Source organism: Sinocyclocheilus anshuiensis, unplaced genomic scaffold, assembly GCF_001515605.1.
Source record: "Sinocyclocheilus anshuiensis isolate Anshui unplaced genomic scaffold, SAMN03320099.WGS_v1.1 scaffold88, whole genome shotgun sequence".
NCBI lineage: Eukaryota > Metazoa > Chordata > Actinopteri > Cypriniformes > Cyprinidae > Sinocyclocheilus > Sinocyclocheilus anshuiensis.
This window is the reverse complement of record NW_015555728.1, coordinates 1,165,661-1,184,597: the sequence shown is the minus strand read 5'-3', so window position 1 is coordinate 1,184,597 and position 18,937 is coordinate 1,165,661. Positions and strand designations below refer to the sequence as shown.

The 18,937-nt window shown below is 38.0% G+C and overlaps 1 protein-coding gene and 1 pseudogene across 3 annotated transcripts in view; both read right to left on the bottom strand.

The window, feature by feature from the left end:
* LOC107672770 (EMI domain-containing protein 1-like) overlaps positions 1-5,866 on the bottom strand; it is a 104,706-nt gene extending 98,840 nt beyond the window's left edge. For all 3 annotated transcript variants that reach the window (XM_016466120.1, XM_016466119.1, XM_016466121.1), the window contains exon 1: positions 5,301-5,866. In XM_016466120.1, coding sequence (XP_016321606.1) covers positions 5,301-5,464 — 164 coding nt within the window. In that variant the 5' untranslated portion in view covers positions 5,465-5,866. The remainder of the gene's footprint in view (positions 1-5,300) is intronic.
* A 6,828-nt stretch (positions 5,867-12,694) lies between these two features.
* The window catches only part of LOC107672708 (patatin-like phospholipase domain-containing protein 7), a 10,959-nt pseudogene continuing 4,716 nt past the window's right edge, over positions 12,695-18,937 (bottom strand).

The window sequence follows — 18,937 nt, the reverse complement described above, 5'->3', positions numbered from 1 at the left end:
GAAAGCAGTTTCAATGCCCCGCATATTAATAGCAGCTCCCTGATGCCCGCATTTCATATACAGTATAATTACCCAACGATATAACTGCGAGAGACGGTATTGAAATATATATTTTCCCTGCGTTTCCTTCCTGCTGTGTGAGCTACTGAAATGAGTAGCACTGTGAAACAGCCAATCAGAGCAAAGCTCAACATTGAGCCACACTGTGAAACAGCCAATCAGAGCAGAGCTCAACATTATTATTCATGACCCTTCCAAATAAGGTAAAAACAGACCATTTCATTCTAGGGACAAATCCTAGGGTTGTAAATGGACATGTAAAACCATTTCTGGAGATTTTTTGTCCTTACCTAAGCCACATACCTTCTATGAAGATATCAGAGAACAATTTAAAATATTGTATCAATGCATTCTATGGCACCTTTAAACTAAATAAATAATAAACCTAATTAATTATGATGACCTGAATGAACAATTAAACTATTTAAATAAAAAATAGTGCAGAATAAAGAATGATTTTATCATTGTAAACTTGTAGACTGTGGACTGACTGACAAACTTCACTACAAAATTTGATTCCTCAACTTCTGTTAAATGTAAGCCAATGACAGGCTGATGCTTAAAGACATGGAAATAAACAAACAAAATTCTGTCTTAAAGCCACCTTTCTATAATTAATCCTTTACACATCCACCACATCCTTAGTTCCGTGCCACATTCCACTACATTCCAGAGTGGTGCGGTGGTTAATGATCTAGGCTGTAGGTTTAAACCCTTCAAAAGATCATGATGCGTTAGAAATCACCACTGAGACTCTAGACAATCCCTGTAAAGAGTATACTGTGAATTGCTTTCAATAAAAGCATCTGCTAAATGAGTACTTGCATACTTTTCTTTCTAAATGAAGGTAATTGAAGCACAAGTGATTACAGCATCATATTTATTGGCCTGTTCAAAACACATTGCACTGAAAGCTTCATTGACGTCAATACTGCTTCTAGCTTCATTGTGCCTGAGATACGCGGTAGGTAATGCAAGTCAAGTTAAAAGGTGTGAAAGCTTTCAACAGCCCAGCAATGCTACATTTCACTGGCATTAACATGCACTTGGCCAACAGATTGAAAGACTGACTCTCTTCCTCACATACACACATGGGACCAGAAACGTAATAAATAACTCTGCAAAGCACAGAGATCATAGCAGAGACTGTAAGGGGGAGATAACTCAAATCAGAAAGGGATGGTAGGAATCACACAGAGCTGGACTGAGTGCAATTCAGCACGCAGCGAGCGGCAAACAAGCCAAGGTTATTAAATAAAAGCAGCAAAACGCACACATGCATACAAACCAGAGGAAAGATCGTGAAACTGTCTCATTTCAGACAAAAGGAAAAGAAGTGCGCTTCATTTAAAGCATGAATGCTAGCTTTCAACACACAATGCGTGAGATGCAAATGTTGACTCCCGCAATGTAGCACAGACTACAAAGATTATTGACTCTGGAGGCAAATAAATTAAGTTTGAACAAGAAGACAATGGAAAGCTGTGGCAGCTGGACAGGAGGGGTGGAAAGACAGCATTTCATCATCGGGTCAGTAATGAAGCCCTCCTAGGATAACCCAATTAGGCCGCGCTCATGACGTCCAATACTAGGCAAAACAGTGAGGGATGAATAAGATTAATGGGCTGCTGAAAGAAAGCATCAAAAAGTACTAAAAGAGAGAAAAGAAAGAAAGAACGACAAAGCAAAGCAGAAATGAGCAGGAATCCTCTTCTGTCCCTGAGATTTGCACAAGAATGGTTCAAAGCAAAGGTCAAAGGCCATGGTGGGAGACAGTCCTTCTCCAGGGTCAGATTTAAAGACCAGCCTCACAGGATAAACAGCCCTGAAGCGGATGATATGGATGAGTGAATGCACACACAGAAACACCCATAGATCATGACGATGATCAGTGCATATTTCCCTAAGTATCTCTATCCTCACAGTGAAACCGATTCCTTGATTGATTGATCTGAGTTTCATGTGATGATGTTGATTTATATCTGACAACATGTGAGAGTGCTGCAGCATTTGTTTTCTGTTTAGAAGATCTTATTTTCCAAAACAGGGGCTGAAATTCTGAAACATTCTTAAGAATAACATTTTTATTAACTGCCATTTTCTTCCTATTTCCTAATTTAGGAATAAAATTAAGAATATTTTGTATTTCCAAAAATATTTCTTAATTTTTTTCTTAAGATTATTCTGAAGACAAAACTTAAGAAGAATCTGAATTCCTGAAAAGAACCATTGTAAATAACCTCATAAAGTTAAGATAACCTCTAATAATACTATAAATAAATACCACTGAGTAATCACGTCATGATTATGCGTGATGTGACTTTTTTTTTTATTAGTGTTTTTCATTAAGTTGAACAGAAAGTCTTCGAGAACCACCACACAGTCAAAGCGTGTCATTTTCTTCTACTGTTTCTAAGAAAATAGCTTAATATCTTATGAATTTTTCAAGAACGACATTTACAAACTTCATAGAAATGATCTTAACCAATTCTTTAACTTCTTTCTTGAGAAGATGTTTGTGAATCCCCAGAACATATAAATGTGTCAATTAAAAACAAATATTTCCTCTGCCTTTTTTTAAATTTGCAATGGACTTACAATGCAGAAGAGAAAAACAAATAAAGTAAACAAAAATATATCTAATGTGTATAACCCACGGAGCAACACTTAAGCATCAAAGAGTCACTGCTTTCGTGGAGGCAGAATGAGGGTAGAGGTGGAGGTATGTTGGATGGTGTTGATGGGTCAGCAGTTGAAGGTCCCTCTGGGGCCCCAAGTCTCACACTCCCACCCTGAGTGCTGCTCTCTAGGGCAGTGAAGCTGAGCAGATCAGGAAATAGCTGCTGACTTAACCCCCAACTGCGCTCGGCCCCTAATTAGACAGATATTATTAAGGGGCTTTTCTCAGGACATTTACGTTTCAGGCATTGTCTTGGATCGGGGTTAATTATGATTTATATCAAAAGTTCATATGCCTGTTCAGCCTCTCCCAGTGATGCTTTAGAAAGCAGAATAAACTTTTCCTCTGTGCTCTAGCGTGGGAAACTAAATTGTGCAGGCATCTATACAGTACATCGACATGCAGTTTTAACTCATGTACAGTGAGATTCTGTGTAGCCAAACTACAGTATAAAGTATGCACAACATAATGTGTAATCAAATATTTGAAGGATTAAATACATGTTGTGCATCTTTCAAACCAAATGCACAACGCCAAGGCCAGTTGTTGTCTGATTAACGTGTATAAATGCTGCACAAAGCCATGCTACAATCACATTTTGTAGGTCTGTTAGTCAGACTTCACAATTTTAGTCAGATACAGCATTTAAATAACATTTTAAAAAGATAAATGATTATTTTAGTCATACTGAAACTGAACTTCTAATATGCATGTTAACATAATTTTTGACAACAATTAATTGGTTTTGCTTTTATTCATCTATAGAAAAAACACACTAGGGAAATTAATCAAATTGTATGATTTTGAATGCAAGACAATCAAGATAAAATATGTTGGAATATGTTGAATAAGTTACTAAAATGTTGAGCATATGTTGTTTAGAAGTCTTTAGTCATTTTATGATGGATGGATGCACTTTATTTTGCTTCAAAATCTTGACCCCCATTTACTGCCATTATAAAGCTTGGAAGAGCCAGAATATTTTTTAATATAACTCCGATTGTAAAGAAGAAAGTCATATACACTTAGGATGGCTTGAAGGTGAGTAAATAATGGGACAATTTTCATTTTGGGGTAAACTATCCCCTTAAATGTAAAAAAAAAAAAAGAAAGGCTGAACTTGATTTACTATATAAACAAGTAAATTCAAAGCAACTGCATCTTGAGTATTTCACATGGTTTTTTAAACTATAAACAGTTATACTGCACCTCTCAGTGAACAGTGCTGCCTATCCAAGGCATCTCAAAGATGTCTGTGACCTCTCCTCACTGCATCATCAGACAGCAGTGAAATAAACTTCCCTCTCACAGCATGCAGACGATGCAGCTGCATGTGTTTAGTAAACACTGTCTGTTTCATCAGTCTGTGACTGATAGGAGGAGGGGGTGAGAGATCAAACCATCAGCCCAGAGAGCAAAGACGACTCCACACCTGCGCACTTCAGAGGCACTCCACCAAACATCCCACCCATAACAACTCTAAGCCATTTAACCAAACAGATTAAATATTTACATGAAGATATGAGGGTCAGATCAAGGCCATTAGCTGTGGTCACAGGTCAGTCAAGGTGATGAGGTCTGGACAGAAGGGAGAGCTTACATGTTGTATATTTTGTCTAATTGTATTTGTTATGCCTTGTTATGTCTCAAAAAAAAGCCTAATCAACCACATGCAAAGCCACCACTAGAGGAGGGAAATGAAAAGGATGATATACTGATAAAAAAACACTGCTGATTACTTCTGATTTAGCATTTCAAAAAACTTGCCTAAATATAAATCTGACAACAAGACTCCATAAATATGCAAATATTCAAAAGCTCGCTGTCCTTATGGGTGAGCTGAGGTTTGAATAAGTCCAGACAGTGATACCAATCTATTTAATGCATGTTTTAAATGGAATAAACCTTGGACAAAGGTATAGACAGGAGAGATGGGTGTTCCCCCATCTCAGGAAAGAGGAAACAGACTGTCAGACTCACAACTGGAGGCACATTAGGTGGAGAGCAGCGAAATCAGCATTGCATTTAGGTAGAAACACAAACTGAATAGAATAAAACTGATTAATAGTTTATTAATCAGTCCATCTTAAACTGGTATCTGTGTTTTGGAACATGGTAGCTGGGTTCTAGCTGTTCCAAGCTGATCATTAGTTAACTGACCAGACACCATGTTTACCAGGTTTATTCTGGCCCAAGATGGTCTAGCCTAACTTGTTACTGACCAGCTACAACTAGGTTTTCACACTGCTGAAATCTTAAACTGGATTTTCCAACTAGGAATGTGGACAGAAATTTAACAAACACTGAAATATGAATTTACTGATATCAGCTCTTCATTTACGAAGGCGTTGCCTCTTGTTTAAATATTTTAAAACTTTGTATAAAAACGTACTTTTTTCCCTTGAAGTTTTTAATTGACTGCAAACAATCGATAAAACGTAGTTTAAGTGTATATAAATGGCGAACATTACTTGAAACAATGTAAAACTTCAACTGTCAACTTTTCACCAGATTTGCTTCTGTCTAACAGGTTACTTCTGTCATGTCATATAAACCTTACCTCTTGGACTGATCTTTGTGAAGTGCTGTCCCGGTCTGGTATTTGTAAACTCCGGGTCCCCACGTCCCCTGAACGCAGGTCAGCCACAGTATGAGCAGCAGCGTCCACAGGAGGAAAGAGCTCCGGTGAACCGCAGACACCGAGCGCCCGTCACGCGCTCCCATTTCAGCCGCGTCAACTACACGGAGAACCTAGTCAGCAAAATACCTCTCCTAATATTGTCCCGCTTATGTTGAAACTGTGAATAGAGAACAGATATACGACTCGCAAGACTAATTTCGGAACTGACGTTTCTTTTTTGAGCATAAAAATAGTAATAAAAAAAAGGCTTGTTTATGTGCACTGATGCGTCTCAAAACACGACAGTTAAAGTTTCAGAGGATTGTCATCGGCAGACCCCGCCACAAATAAATCTCCTCACAAAGTTTGCTCGCAAACCGCAAGACAAACGTTTCTCAGCAGCCACACAAACCGGTCCCGCCTCACTCCTCCATCTCCGTCTCTGTACTTTACGGTATATATTTCTTGACTACATCAACACAATGGGCAAGAAAGCTGTTTTATAGTCGCCCTGTGTCCCACAGCCCGTGCAGGTTTTTTTTCACCCAGCCCAGTTCCCTCTCCCTCTGTCCTCTCACACATGCAGCGCTCCTCCTTCCCTGCTCTTCCAGTGAAAACTTTTCGACATGAAACAAACAGATTTATGCTGGTCTCTTTTAAAAAATAGAAAAAGAGACAGAAAGGCTAATAAGCAAATTCACTACCCACAGAAATGACAGCTGTTTCTCCAAGCAATAGGCTACTTATTCGGAGTCTTGCAGATTTTTCTCAAGCAACCTCACCTGTCTCCTACAGAGGTTCAGAAGCGATCGGAGTCTCACACTATGCTCAAAAAATGACCTAGATAACAAAAATGTTCAATCAAAAGTCAATATAATCTCAATATGCTCTTCCAAGACAAATGCTATCAATATTTAAAAAATAAAAGAGCTGTAAAAATGTATTTACTGTACATATGCCAAAGCAAATTTTTACAAAAAATATCTGGAAAACATTTACTTTACATTAAGTTGACAGTGTTTGCTTTTCTCTTCTCTAATGAAGTAATATACTGTAAACCTTATGAGAAACATTTTCAATTTATATTTATTCATAAACACCTTTCAGTTAACAGTTCAAAAGTTATTTTGAAAAACTATTTTTCAAAACTATTTTTTCTTTGAGTGAAGTACATTTTAATAATCCAGGGACCTTTTGTGCAACGGAAAGATTCCATGTTCATTGTGGAGCCATGCTGTCAAAATGTACCCCTAAAGGTACACTTTTTGCACACCATCTTGTCACTTGCAGTACCCCGGGGCAACTTTGCCCTTATCTATCCCTAAAAGTTGCATATTAGTACCTTAAAGTACTTTGAATAGGTGTAAATAAGGTACATGTTAAGGGTATTGCCCCAGTGACAAGCTATTGTACCCCTAAAGGTACATTTTTTCTCACATTTTTTCTTAGAGTGCAGGTGACAATAAGGAACCTTCATATAATGCCTTTCATACTAAAGATCATTCCAAATGAGTTTTACAGTTAATCTTGACAACACATTTTATAAAAATCTTTTTTAGTCTTTTTTTTTATTAGCTATTCGGTGGACCCCCATTATAAACGATAAATAAACATAAGAAGTGCTAAAGCATTTCAGCTTTTCAGCATTGGTCTCGCCTCTTCTCAAGCTTACACTTCAGATGGCTTAATGAGTCATTCGACTGCCATAACATGAAAACCTCCTCCAGAAGACAAAGCACAGTCTAACGTCTGGATAGCATCCAGAACGGGGCAAGGGGAGAGAGTGATACAGAATGAGAACCTCTGGAACATGATTTACTCTAACCTCTCCTCTGCCTGGTTTCTGAAAACCGCAAAACTGTGGTCCACGTCCAAGCTAAACACCTGGCTCAGCAGGCAAGACGGACTCCAGCCCACTCATCTATATCTGAGGTCGATGTGACTACGCTCGGCGGACCCCCTGACAGCCAGAGAAATAAGCAAAGCACGGAGCAGGGGCATCAATCACACAGGCAGCCAAGATCTGCAGGTGTTGAGGGGATGCCACTCATCATAGTTTGACATGTTTGACGACAGTTTGACTAAAATGAAGGGCAAAAATGAATTAGCAGAATGTGAGGTACTGACAATGGAAAGTAGATATTAGTGCATCATATCCAATGTTTTATTGAATAGGCTTTATTCCTGCTGCCAGATCCGGTCAAAAAGAAGCAAAAAAAAAAAAGTTACAGTGAGAGAGTGTGTGACATGTCAACACCTTCTGTTTGGTCTCTTGTTTTGCAGCTTGATCCTGTCTTTATCTCTCTACTGAGAAATTTAAAGCTCATTCGACATTGTTGCGGCATTATAATGTTGAAAACAAAATGTAAAATGCAAATTATTGCCCAGCTCTAATCTGCTAAATTGTGAATATAAGGCATGAAGATATTAAGAAATTACAATCAATAACATCATGATTTTCTGCGAAGCTGCTGTGTATTGAGAAAAGTGCTATACAAATAAATTTGACGACTTAATTTTATAGCAATTTCAACTTGAGTTATAGTAAGATAAAAGTCAATGGAACCAAACTATACATGTTAAAATACTCAGTTTCAAAAGCATAGCCATGAGACGCAAACAATATATGTTAACATGATTTTAGTGTGAAAAACACAAGTTACTTGCTAATTATTTCTGTGTAAAATTTATCTAATTTTACAACATTTTTCCAAAACAAATAATGCCTAAAACCCTAAAATGACTAACTTTACAGCAACAACCTTAAAGTTGCAATGTAATGGCAGTAGCAATAGATATTTTCTTCCGTATTATGATGACATCAGAGTGAAACAGATTATCTGAAAAGGTTTCACTTGGTCAATTGTAAGAAAGGGTTTGTGGTTTATGCAGACAAAATGTTTCTGCTTTGAAATCCATTAAAAATTGGCCCCATTCACTTCTACACTAAGTGCCTCACCGCAATACAATAACATTTCCTTTCAACATTATACTATAAATGCTGAAAATTGAGCTTAACTTGTACTGAACCTGAAATATTTCTATAAATGAAGCCACCTTTTGATTATTTACCATTCCAACTAAAGATTTCCTCTATTTCCCGTTTCTTTTCATCTGAGTTGTTAAACACACTCTTTATAGCCTTGAATTGAGTGTGTAAACTTTTAAAAGTGCCCCCAATGAACTTTCCTTGTGATAACCTCTATTGTTAATGGAGTTCCTGGTGCAAACATTGAACACTTGTTGGCACTTTAAACATTCCCAAAACAAGGATTTGCTGAGAAGAGGGCACTTTGTTCTAAACTTAGTGTTGGCAAAGCTGCCTGTGTGTTCTCTACACTGTGCTGGAAAGACTTTGTCCCACTTAATTATAAAGAATCGGCTCACCTGGACATAATTCATTTATTTATAACAAGGAGAACAAAGAATCAGCCAAACTCAGACAAAAGAGGAGAGTAAGAATTAAAAAGGTGGAGATATCCCAAGTGGAAAAGTTCCTTTCTGCTCTATTTGATACAGATAAAAAAAAAATTCCACAGACTCTTGTTTTTTCTTGGGCAAACTTTGAGCCTTCAGAAGCAGGAAATATATATATCAAGTTCTATAAGAATGGGTTGAATTCCTCTGGTGACCCACAGGTTATGTATGAAAAATGTGCCAAACCGAAGCATAAACATATGCAGATCGGACATGAAAAGACAAGCCTCTTAAAATGTATGATCTCATACATATATCCTGTACGTATATACTAAGTTAGAATCTGTCCACCCTCAACCTGACTGATATGCTTTTTTTCTTTGAGGTTTTGTTTGAGAATGTTCTGTTGGAACAGGACGCGAGTGAGGGGTCTGGGGGAAGCCTCGGATGGGAGCTGGTACGGATGCCTGCGTGAAACATAATCTAGAGAAAGAAATGTTAGGACTGTAATTAAGTGAACACAAAGCAGCCCCTCTTATTCCCACTAGTAACATCCCCCCACGGTTCTGAAGGCTCATCAGTGCTAGAAATTTGGAAAGAAAAGCAGAATCAAATAGACAGAAGACTTAATACAGAGATCTATCCTCTGAGATGACATATATCAGGGCCTGGAGAGGGATCGGGAGATCGGGGTGAGACGGGGTGCATGAGCTGTGCTGCCAGGAGTCCAGACGTCAGACAAATGGAGAGGAGAATGTACTTGCCTTCTGCTTCTCTTTTATGTGGCTCAGAGGTACCACAAGACACTAGTCTGGGGTGTGCTGCCTCCTAGTGGTAAGCAACATTGTCAAACCACAGGTATATACTGTACACTGTGTGTGGGCGTGTGTGTGTGTGCCTGTGTGTGTACAGGTTTTTCTATACTGGTGGGGACTTAAACCTGAATACACACCAAGTCATGGCGACTTGTGTCACTGTGGGGACCTAAATTGAGGTCCCCATGGTTACAGAAGCTTATAAATCATACAGAATTAGTTTTTTTGAGATTGTAAAAATGCACAAAGTTTTCTGTGAGGGGGTAGGTTTAGGTGTAGGGCGATAGAAAATACAGTTTTTACAGTATAAAAACCATTACGCTTATGGGGAGTCCCCACAAGGATAGTAATTATTTCAATAATTCATAAGTAATATTTTACAAATAACTGTTTTACAAATAAATGCAGCGTTGGTGAGCACAAGAGACTTCTTACAAACACATTTTAAAAAATCTTAATTGTTTTAAACTTTTGACCAGTAGTGTATATAAAAATGAATAATATATTATAAAGTTTCTATATACAGTGGGAGCCAAATGAGCTCCCTGAGGCCACCTAAATTTAAACCTGGAAAATAATTATGTAAGTGTCACTAACAAATAAGCAGATTTGTGACATTGACAACGTTTTTTTTTTCACTTAAATTGTTATGCAGGTCTATAATTTGCTATGGCAAACACAACAAATTACTGTAAATTAAATTTCTTTTTAAAGTATAGTTTTGACTAAACTTTTTGGCCCCATTGCATATATTTTAATTTTAAAATTTTGATTCTGAAAAAAAGTTAATGGATATACAATATTTGTTAACTACCCATACAGATTTTCTTTAAGTACCTAATGTGATGTGTGACTTCAGTGAATTCCTGACTGAAAATAATCAAAAAATTATCATTGATGAAAAGACAGATGTTGAGCGACGACACTCTTAACTTTATTGTGCTACAGAATCTATAGTGTATTAAATGATCAGTAGCTTATACGTAGAAGGGTCAATTTGTAGGAAAAAGTTCTGCCTGCGGTCAGTAAACAGATCAGAATGCCCACTTTGCGTCTAGACTGGTGTGTCTTTAGCTCCTCTCTCAGAACTGAATTTTACAGGAGCATATAAAGCAGACTCCGGAAGGCTGGGTAAGAACATAAGTTTATCATTACAGATCATAAAACGTGTTTCCTTTATGCTCAGCTTCAGCCCAATTGGAGACGCTCTTATAATATAGAAGTAAAAACCTAAATCCTAAATCCCTTAAATAAATGTAAAACAGAGGAGTGTCACTTTAATTTTACCTCCAAGCAGGTCTAAAGCAGTTAAGTGTGTTGTGGAAGTCTTGATGAGGTGTCTTTAATGAGTGGAGCGGTGAGCCACAGATGGAAGTCTGTGTGAGGTTTACTGATTATTTCCAGTGATTCCTCCAGGTCTTTCATTTTCTCGAACAAGTTGAGAGGTATTCATTTAAATTTTGGTGAAACCTCCTGCCTCTTCCATTTTTCTCAAAATGTCTATTTACTAACATGCAGTATGGGCCAACACTGTCAGTTACAAAATATAATGTGTCATATATTCATTACAAATACAGACACCATTAACTTCTATGAACGAGTTAATTAAGATGTTCAAACCTTGAAAAAAAAGCAATACCAGCTTATTGTATTGTGCCCATATTTTTAAGCACATTCAATACAGTATGTATACTCTACCATTTAAATGCTTGCAGTCAATATTTTGTTTAATCTATTCTTTATTTCTTTGAAAAAGAAATGTATAGTTTTGTTCAGCTTTTATTAATTGTTCTTTTGAACAACTGTCTATTCATCAAAGAATCAAAAAAATATTAAGAAGCACAACTGTTTTCAACATTGATAATAATAAAAAATGTTCCTTGAGCACTAAATCAGCATATTAGAATGATTTCTGAAGGATCATGTCACACTGAAGACTGGAGTAATGGCTATTGAACGGCTATTTTTCTTTTTCTTTGTCAAGGGGAAGTCGTGGCCTAATGGTTAGAGAGTCGGACTCGTAACCCAAAGGTTGTGGGTTCGAGTCTCGTACCGACAGGGATTGTAGGTGGGGGGAGTGAACAGCGCTCTCTCCCACCTTCAATACCACGACTGAGGTGCCCTTGAGCAAGGCACTGAACCCCCAACTGCTCCCTGGGCGCTGCAACATAAATGGTCCGGTGAAAAACTCCGGTGTGTTCACGGTGTGTGTGTTCACTGCTGTGTGTGTGTGCACTTTGGATGGGTTAAATGCAGAGTACTAATTCCGAGTATGGGTCACCATACTTGGCCACGTCACTTCACTTTCACGGTGAAAGCCGATCCACAGCGCGAAGTTGACGTATTTCCTCAGCGACCAGCATGGATCAGCTCCAAGCTCCTTTTGGAAGGCCCAAACAAAGTATACTAAAACAATACTACAGCGAGCCTTCTTTCTTTGCATGAACATTTGGGCGGCATAATGCAAATCTTCCCACATCGTGACGTAGACATGTGGGGGGCGTGTTAGAACGAGCTGTTTTAGGTAGGCGTGGTTGACTCTTAACTTTTATAAAGAATATCTCTTTGGATTTGAGACTTTAGTCTTTGCAACTTTACAGATCTTCTTTATGCACCAAGAGCTTGTAACACTCCAAAGAGAAAGGAAAAATTGAAATCGCATCATATGACCCCTTTAAAAAATGTTTAATAATATTTCACAATATTACTATTTTACTGTATTTGTTTTATCAAATAAATGTAGCCCTTTGTGAGCATTAGAGACTCAAAAACATCTTACTATTTTTAAATTTCAACAATTTTGTGCAGTCTCCCCCAACAAAGGGCATTAACAGATTATGAACAACATATTGACTTGCCTTTCAAACCTCTGCACCTCTACACAGCTTGCCTGCAATTAGAGATGGCTGAAACCCTGATCCAGTCAGATTTTTATTCAGTTTCTCTACTGACTGGTTGCAGCATTTTTGTTCATGTCAGGCTGTCAGTTAATTCTGATCACTGGAAGTGAAAGGCTCCAAGGAGAGACACGTCAATATCAATCCGCTCACTCATTTAAAACCAGTTAAAACCCTTAAAAACCCTTATGAAGGCTCATAATACTTATTAAAAATATTTAAAAAAAATCAAAACATCTTAGAAAAGAAGTATTTGAGGTCAGGTAGTATGATGGCTGATGTGGTTGAGTGCTCGATGTCGCCTTGTCCTGATCTCCATTTCATCATCCTGTTTGGAAGTTAAAAATCATAAGTATTATGATTAACCATATGACCACATAACTAACACACGTACCCAGTTATCTTACTGTATCAGCTGTATCTGCTGTCTCGTCCTCTTCTTCTTCAGTATGCTCACTGTGTTCGCTGTTTGGATTGGACAGATCCAAGTCTGACAGAACTGCATCTTCATCATAGTCTGTCTGGTACTCAGACTCCTCTATGTGTGTGAAAATGTAAAAAACAACACAAAGATGAGAGAATGGCATGGAGAAAGGACATGAGTGAAGATCATCCATTTCTCACCATCCACCACAGCCTGCTTCACTGGCTCTATTCTGGACACTATTTCAGCCAGATCAGTGAAAGAAGCATTGGGACAGGTTACCTAAATGACAGATAATCAGGGAATTAGTTTGTGAGGAAACAGCCTAATCCTGCAATAAGCAACGCTTATATGAACTCCCTTACATTAGTGCTCCTGGATTTGTGGAATTCCTCTTGATGTTGGTCTTTGAGCATTGTCTCCCTCACTCCACTCCGGCACCACACGTCAAACACGGTCTTCCCATGCTGGTAGCCAACGTCCTGAAATAACAGAAAAAAAGTAATTGCTAGTCAAAGCCAAGGCAACAGAAGTTTCTATAAGATGATGACAGGCCACTCACAGCAATCTCATCAAATTTGCCAAAGTCCAATGTGCCATAGCAATCTATGGGAGGTCGCAGGTACTCGCAGTAGTCACCGTCTTTTACCATCTCCAATTGACGCACAGAACACACGTAAGCCAGACGGGTCTGAATCTCTGCCATGTTCAACACCTAGAGGATATGAAGCCATAAAAATGCATATTTTTGGATGAAAAAGCTTTGACCAGTGAATGCAAGGGAGTAAGTTAATGATGGGAAGCACTTATTTTTTTATTGTATAAGGGCTTAAAAAGAAAAAGGAAAAAATATCAAATTTTTATATAATATAAATATATATAATTAAATTTCAGATAAATATGACAAATATTTATATACAGCAAGTATATATATATATTATACATATTATTATGTCTAATATGTAATGATATTATTTGTAGAAATAGACACACAAACAAATGTTTTGGGATTTGTAATTGAAATGGTTATTCATTTGTAATTGAATAACCTTTATAAATCCCATATTAAATCATCACCATATAGCTTCTGACCTTTATTTTCTCTGTAAGAGGGTTCAAGCATTTCCAGAGCAGCCACCATCCAGATAAAGAGTCTCCATAATTAGTCAGATCAGTCTCATCCTGACTGCCAACATCAATGGCAATCACCAACTTGGCACCCATTGAGCGAGCTGTGTCAGCTTTACAGAAATGTAATGTTTAAAATACCATGACAGCTAACATTTCACAATTAGCAGTTTAGAGCTGGGCGACAGGACATTCTGCATTTGGCGACAATATAAATTATTATTAACAGATGAAATTTACTATACAGTATATATTGCTTTAGGTGAGTATATGTAAGCAGGTCAAACTTATAAATGTAATACCTATAATAAATAAAAAAAATCTAATTTTGCAGCCTAAGAGTACAATAGGACACTTAACCAGGTAGGTTATTGATGTAGCCTCCATCCATGAGCAAGTGTCCATCTTTAGGGTCACATAAAGGAGGAAGATACCCAGAGAGAGACATACTGGCACACACGTATCTCCACAGAGAGCCTAAAAGAGAGTGTACATGTTAAGATCTGTCACAAAAGATGAAAGATGAAGATGACAAGTTTTAGAGATAAAGTAGTAACCATCAGTGTGCACTCTCATGGAGGAGGCAGTGATGTCTGTGATGATGTTGAAATATGGGATCCAAAGGTCCTACAATAAAAAGACAGACATATGCTCAAGATTTCGATTTACATAAGAATATGATGTTTATATAACTATGTTTAAAATAGTTTGTATTGAGTCAAGTGTTTAACAATTTGAACCTCAATTTGTTTGTCCTGGAAGATTCCACTAATGCTGGAGTTAAATGATGCTCCAGTAAACATGGATGTCACTGGGTAGGTCAAGTCTGTGATCTTCTTAAATATGGATCCAAAATCCTGTGCACAAAAAAAAAAGAAAAAGAAGACTCAATTCATGGTTCTACATGTACTGTATGAATGTTAGTGTTCATTGCGTAAAGGTCTCACCATGGCCCACTGGCGTGCCCTAACAGTCATACGACTGACACTTCGCTCTTCAGTATAGAGTGCTCCTCCTATCAAGGAACCGATGGAAGTGTCACCAATCAGATCCACAGGGATCCCCGCCTCACTAACTGCTCGAATGATGTCCACCTGAGAGCAGCCTCTGCGGGTATAGTGTGTTTTCATATTCACACATTGGCTTAGAGTACTTACTTGTGCATTGTGTAATATTAGTATGTTTTTATAAAGCACTTTAAAGGTAAAGTGGATAATTTTCATTAAACAATAAATTTCATCACTGTTTAATGTGTAAAAACAACTAAAAGTCAGTCATTTGTTGGTTGACTTTCTGAATGAGTGTGAACACTGGTCCTGTGATGCTTTGAAAACATTGCTTGAGTGACGTGTCAACTTCTGGATCAACCAATGGCATGAATTTAGGGCGGGGCTAGTGTTTGACTGACAAGAGGCAGAGCAAACAGGGCGGTGGGTGATTTTGGGAAACCTATGATTCCATTTCATGCTGCTAGTCATATAAAAATTACACACTTCACCTTCAAACATACTTCATACGTAAGTCTGTACGAAAGATTTAAAAAGTCTAGATGACAAGGATACCACAGAGACAATTATATATATAATTGCAGTTACAGAATCACCCAACAGAAAAATTGTCACCACTACGTGAAGTAGATTAGGCATTTAATGCCCCATTATATATCATGTTTTGACCCACCTTTAACAAGTCGCTGATTACGACTGATAGCAGGCAGGGACAGAGAGTAGACAAAGAGTCGCTATCATCGAGAGAAACCACAGACAGGCTGAGAATGTGAACCCCAAAACAACACTAATGAGTTAGAAATGACTAAAATTAGGATTAGTTGATAGGCACAAAATTACAAAACCTAAGTGGATTCAAACTTCTAATAAATGCAAAGGATAAATAGTTCAAGAGACAACTAAACTACAGATGATGGAAGAAGTCAACGTTCTACTAATATCAACATGCTTTTACTAGATTATGTATGTGAGAAATGTTGTTGGCAGCAGGCCACATGGATTGAGGTGGAACAGAATAACTGGTGATGAAGACAAATTTGTACCTGGCCCCCCGTCCTCCCAGAACCAGAGCGATAGAGTTGCCTGTCAGGATCCGAGCCAGATGCGAGAAGTCAGAATGTCGGTCGGGAGGCTTCTCAAATACCCGCTGATACATCTCTCTCTGACAGGAGAAGAGGACAGTGGGAGTTTGCACGGATAAGAGATGATAATGAGTAGATCAGATCACACAGAAAAAGTTTTGAAGAATGTCTGTTAATAAAAGTGGATGGGGTCCAGCTGCATTACAGAAACTTCTTAATTCCTGATTTAAGATTGGAAAAGTTCTGTTTCTTCAGTGAAATGACCATGGTTACTAAACAGATATGATAAGATTCAGAGTTAGAATGTTTCTGGAATACAGCCCAAGTGTTGTCCAACTCAAAAGAACAAAAAAGCATCATAAATGAGTCACAATAGCTTATAAAACTCATACACTAGTTGTCTGAAGCCATTCGATAGCTTTGCTTGAACTGTGTGAAATGTCTCATTTTTCACTGCAATCCTTGCCTTAAAATCTTGTTTGACAGTCATAATCCCCATTCCAAAGGTATGAGATTCATTACCTACTTCCATTGGCAATAAGAAATTGCTCCAAACATACCTTTTTAGTAAAGCTTTTAATAGTTAATTATTATTAGTTTTATGCTTGGTAAGGTTAATTTGCAAAGGTGTTTTCCTGCTTATGGCCCGAGAAAGCAGCATCCCCACGACCCAACATATGATTAGTCATATTTTAGTATCATTTAGTTAATTTTCATTTTATTTTAGGTGATCAACTGCTTTATGGTTTTAGTTTTAGCAATCTAAAATAAATCTGCATTGCACTTGTCGTTTGGGAAATGGATGGATTTGACTCAGGCGTGATAATAGCATTCACATTTGCAACAACAATAGAATGTTAACACAGGTACCAGTTTGGGCAGACTCCTCCTGGAGAAGACCCTGTGGGGGCAGGACAGGTGCAGATGTCTAGAGATCCAGCTGCGCATGTTGAGCCATTCTGATGTGCCTCTGGATGGAGGCCCGTCCTCACGGTGTAACAGGACCAACTGCTTCTGAGCTCTCACAGCACTGCTCTCTAGCATATGCTCCAGCTGATACCATAAACAGAGCCAAAAAGCTCAGTTTACCAAGCAGAAATGTATGTCTATGTGAGGCAATCCCCTTCCATGCTATATAGATCAGTTTTTATTAGGCTACTGATATTACTGGAGTCTTCATCTCATGTGAGTACATGATTTTAAAAATACGCTTCAAAAGTAGTATTTACTTCTTTATAGGCAAAACCATTTCAATGACAATTCACCTCTCCCACAGTGGGCTCCTGTTCCCCCAGACCCACTATGATGATGCAGTCCGCCTGTCTGATGCAACGTTGAGTCCAAGGAGTCAGAGAGCTGTCAGACTGATACAGAACAATCCGGTGGATGTCCTCTTGTTGACCCAACCAGCTTGATAAACGGTACTCATGAACACTGAAAAGGAAATAATAAATCAAATAAACAGTACGTTTGACTAATGTGACTGGAAAAAAAAATGCATCCCAATTTGCATACTAGCCATTCTAAATAGTATGCGACATTAGAATTAGTGCTCCCCAAATCATAGTCCACTGAAAACAGCATGTCAAAGGTGACTTGATGATATATGATTTCCAGTCAGTGGAATTTTTATTAGTTTTATGCTTGGTAAGGTTAATTTTAGGTCATTTTAGACTCTTTCAGTTGCAGAAAAATGGTAAGTAATGCAAAAGTTGCTTCAATGTTTTTACATGCATGAATCTAGACGATAAGTAGGCCATAATGATTTTGAAGGTAATGAATTTAGCTAGATGTTAACACCTACAATACATACAGATGCTAACGCTACAAAGGAAGTCTGTGAAATCAAGAAAATTTATGACGTGGTAGTGTGCCCAAATCTGGCATACTGTCTTTATACATACTATTAAATAATATATGTATGTTTTTCCCATTACCAGTGAGGTACACACTTCTAGTGCATAGTATGCAAGTATACAACTCTCACCTGTCCAAGGCTGCAACACCCAGGCGCTGTTTGATGATGTCACTGGTTAGAAGCAAAGTGGGGCCTAATTAAAACATAAAGAAGATAAGTTAAGACAGTCAACTTAGTATCAGCTTTCCTTTGAGGCAAATTAAGGAGGGAAAAGAGACCAATAGCTGACCAATAGCACTGAGAGCATGCTGCAGCTCCAGCGTGAAGGCAGTCAAAGGCACCTCCTCAGACACAGGCAGTATGGCAACCGTAGACAGATTGGCGGCTGGGTTACCTGCGTCCCACTTACTGCTTGGGGTGTGAAAACCCAGACTTCGCATCGTGAAGATCATTAATGTGCATTAGGGAAAATACAAAACACAAATACATAGAAATGTTTCACAATCACACACCTGACAGTGGACCATTCACTTGCTGCATGTTGCCCAAGATTTTCTGCCCAAGAAGATGAATCAGGCGCGTCACAACCTATGAAGGAGTGTGACATGTTAATATAGGCAATAGAATATTATGAGATATGTTAATGAGTGTTTTGTTTTTTATATGGTGTAACCTGTGGGTATTTCCTCTTAATAGAATTGAGAGCTCCTTCGGGCAGTTTGGCCAGTTCAGAGTCTCGGACTGCATGGACTGTAGTGGCTCTGTTCAAACGAGTCAAAGCTTCCACCTAATATCAAACACACACTTTCACAGACAGAAACTGCAGCAGCATTTGTTTAAAGACTCAAAATTATTTTAAATAATAATTTTTCTAAATAATATTTTTTTACATTTTAATCATATGTTCTAAAAGTTTATTTTGTCAACTAGCAGTACACTAGCATATATA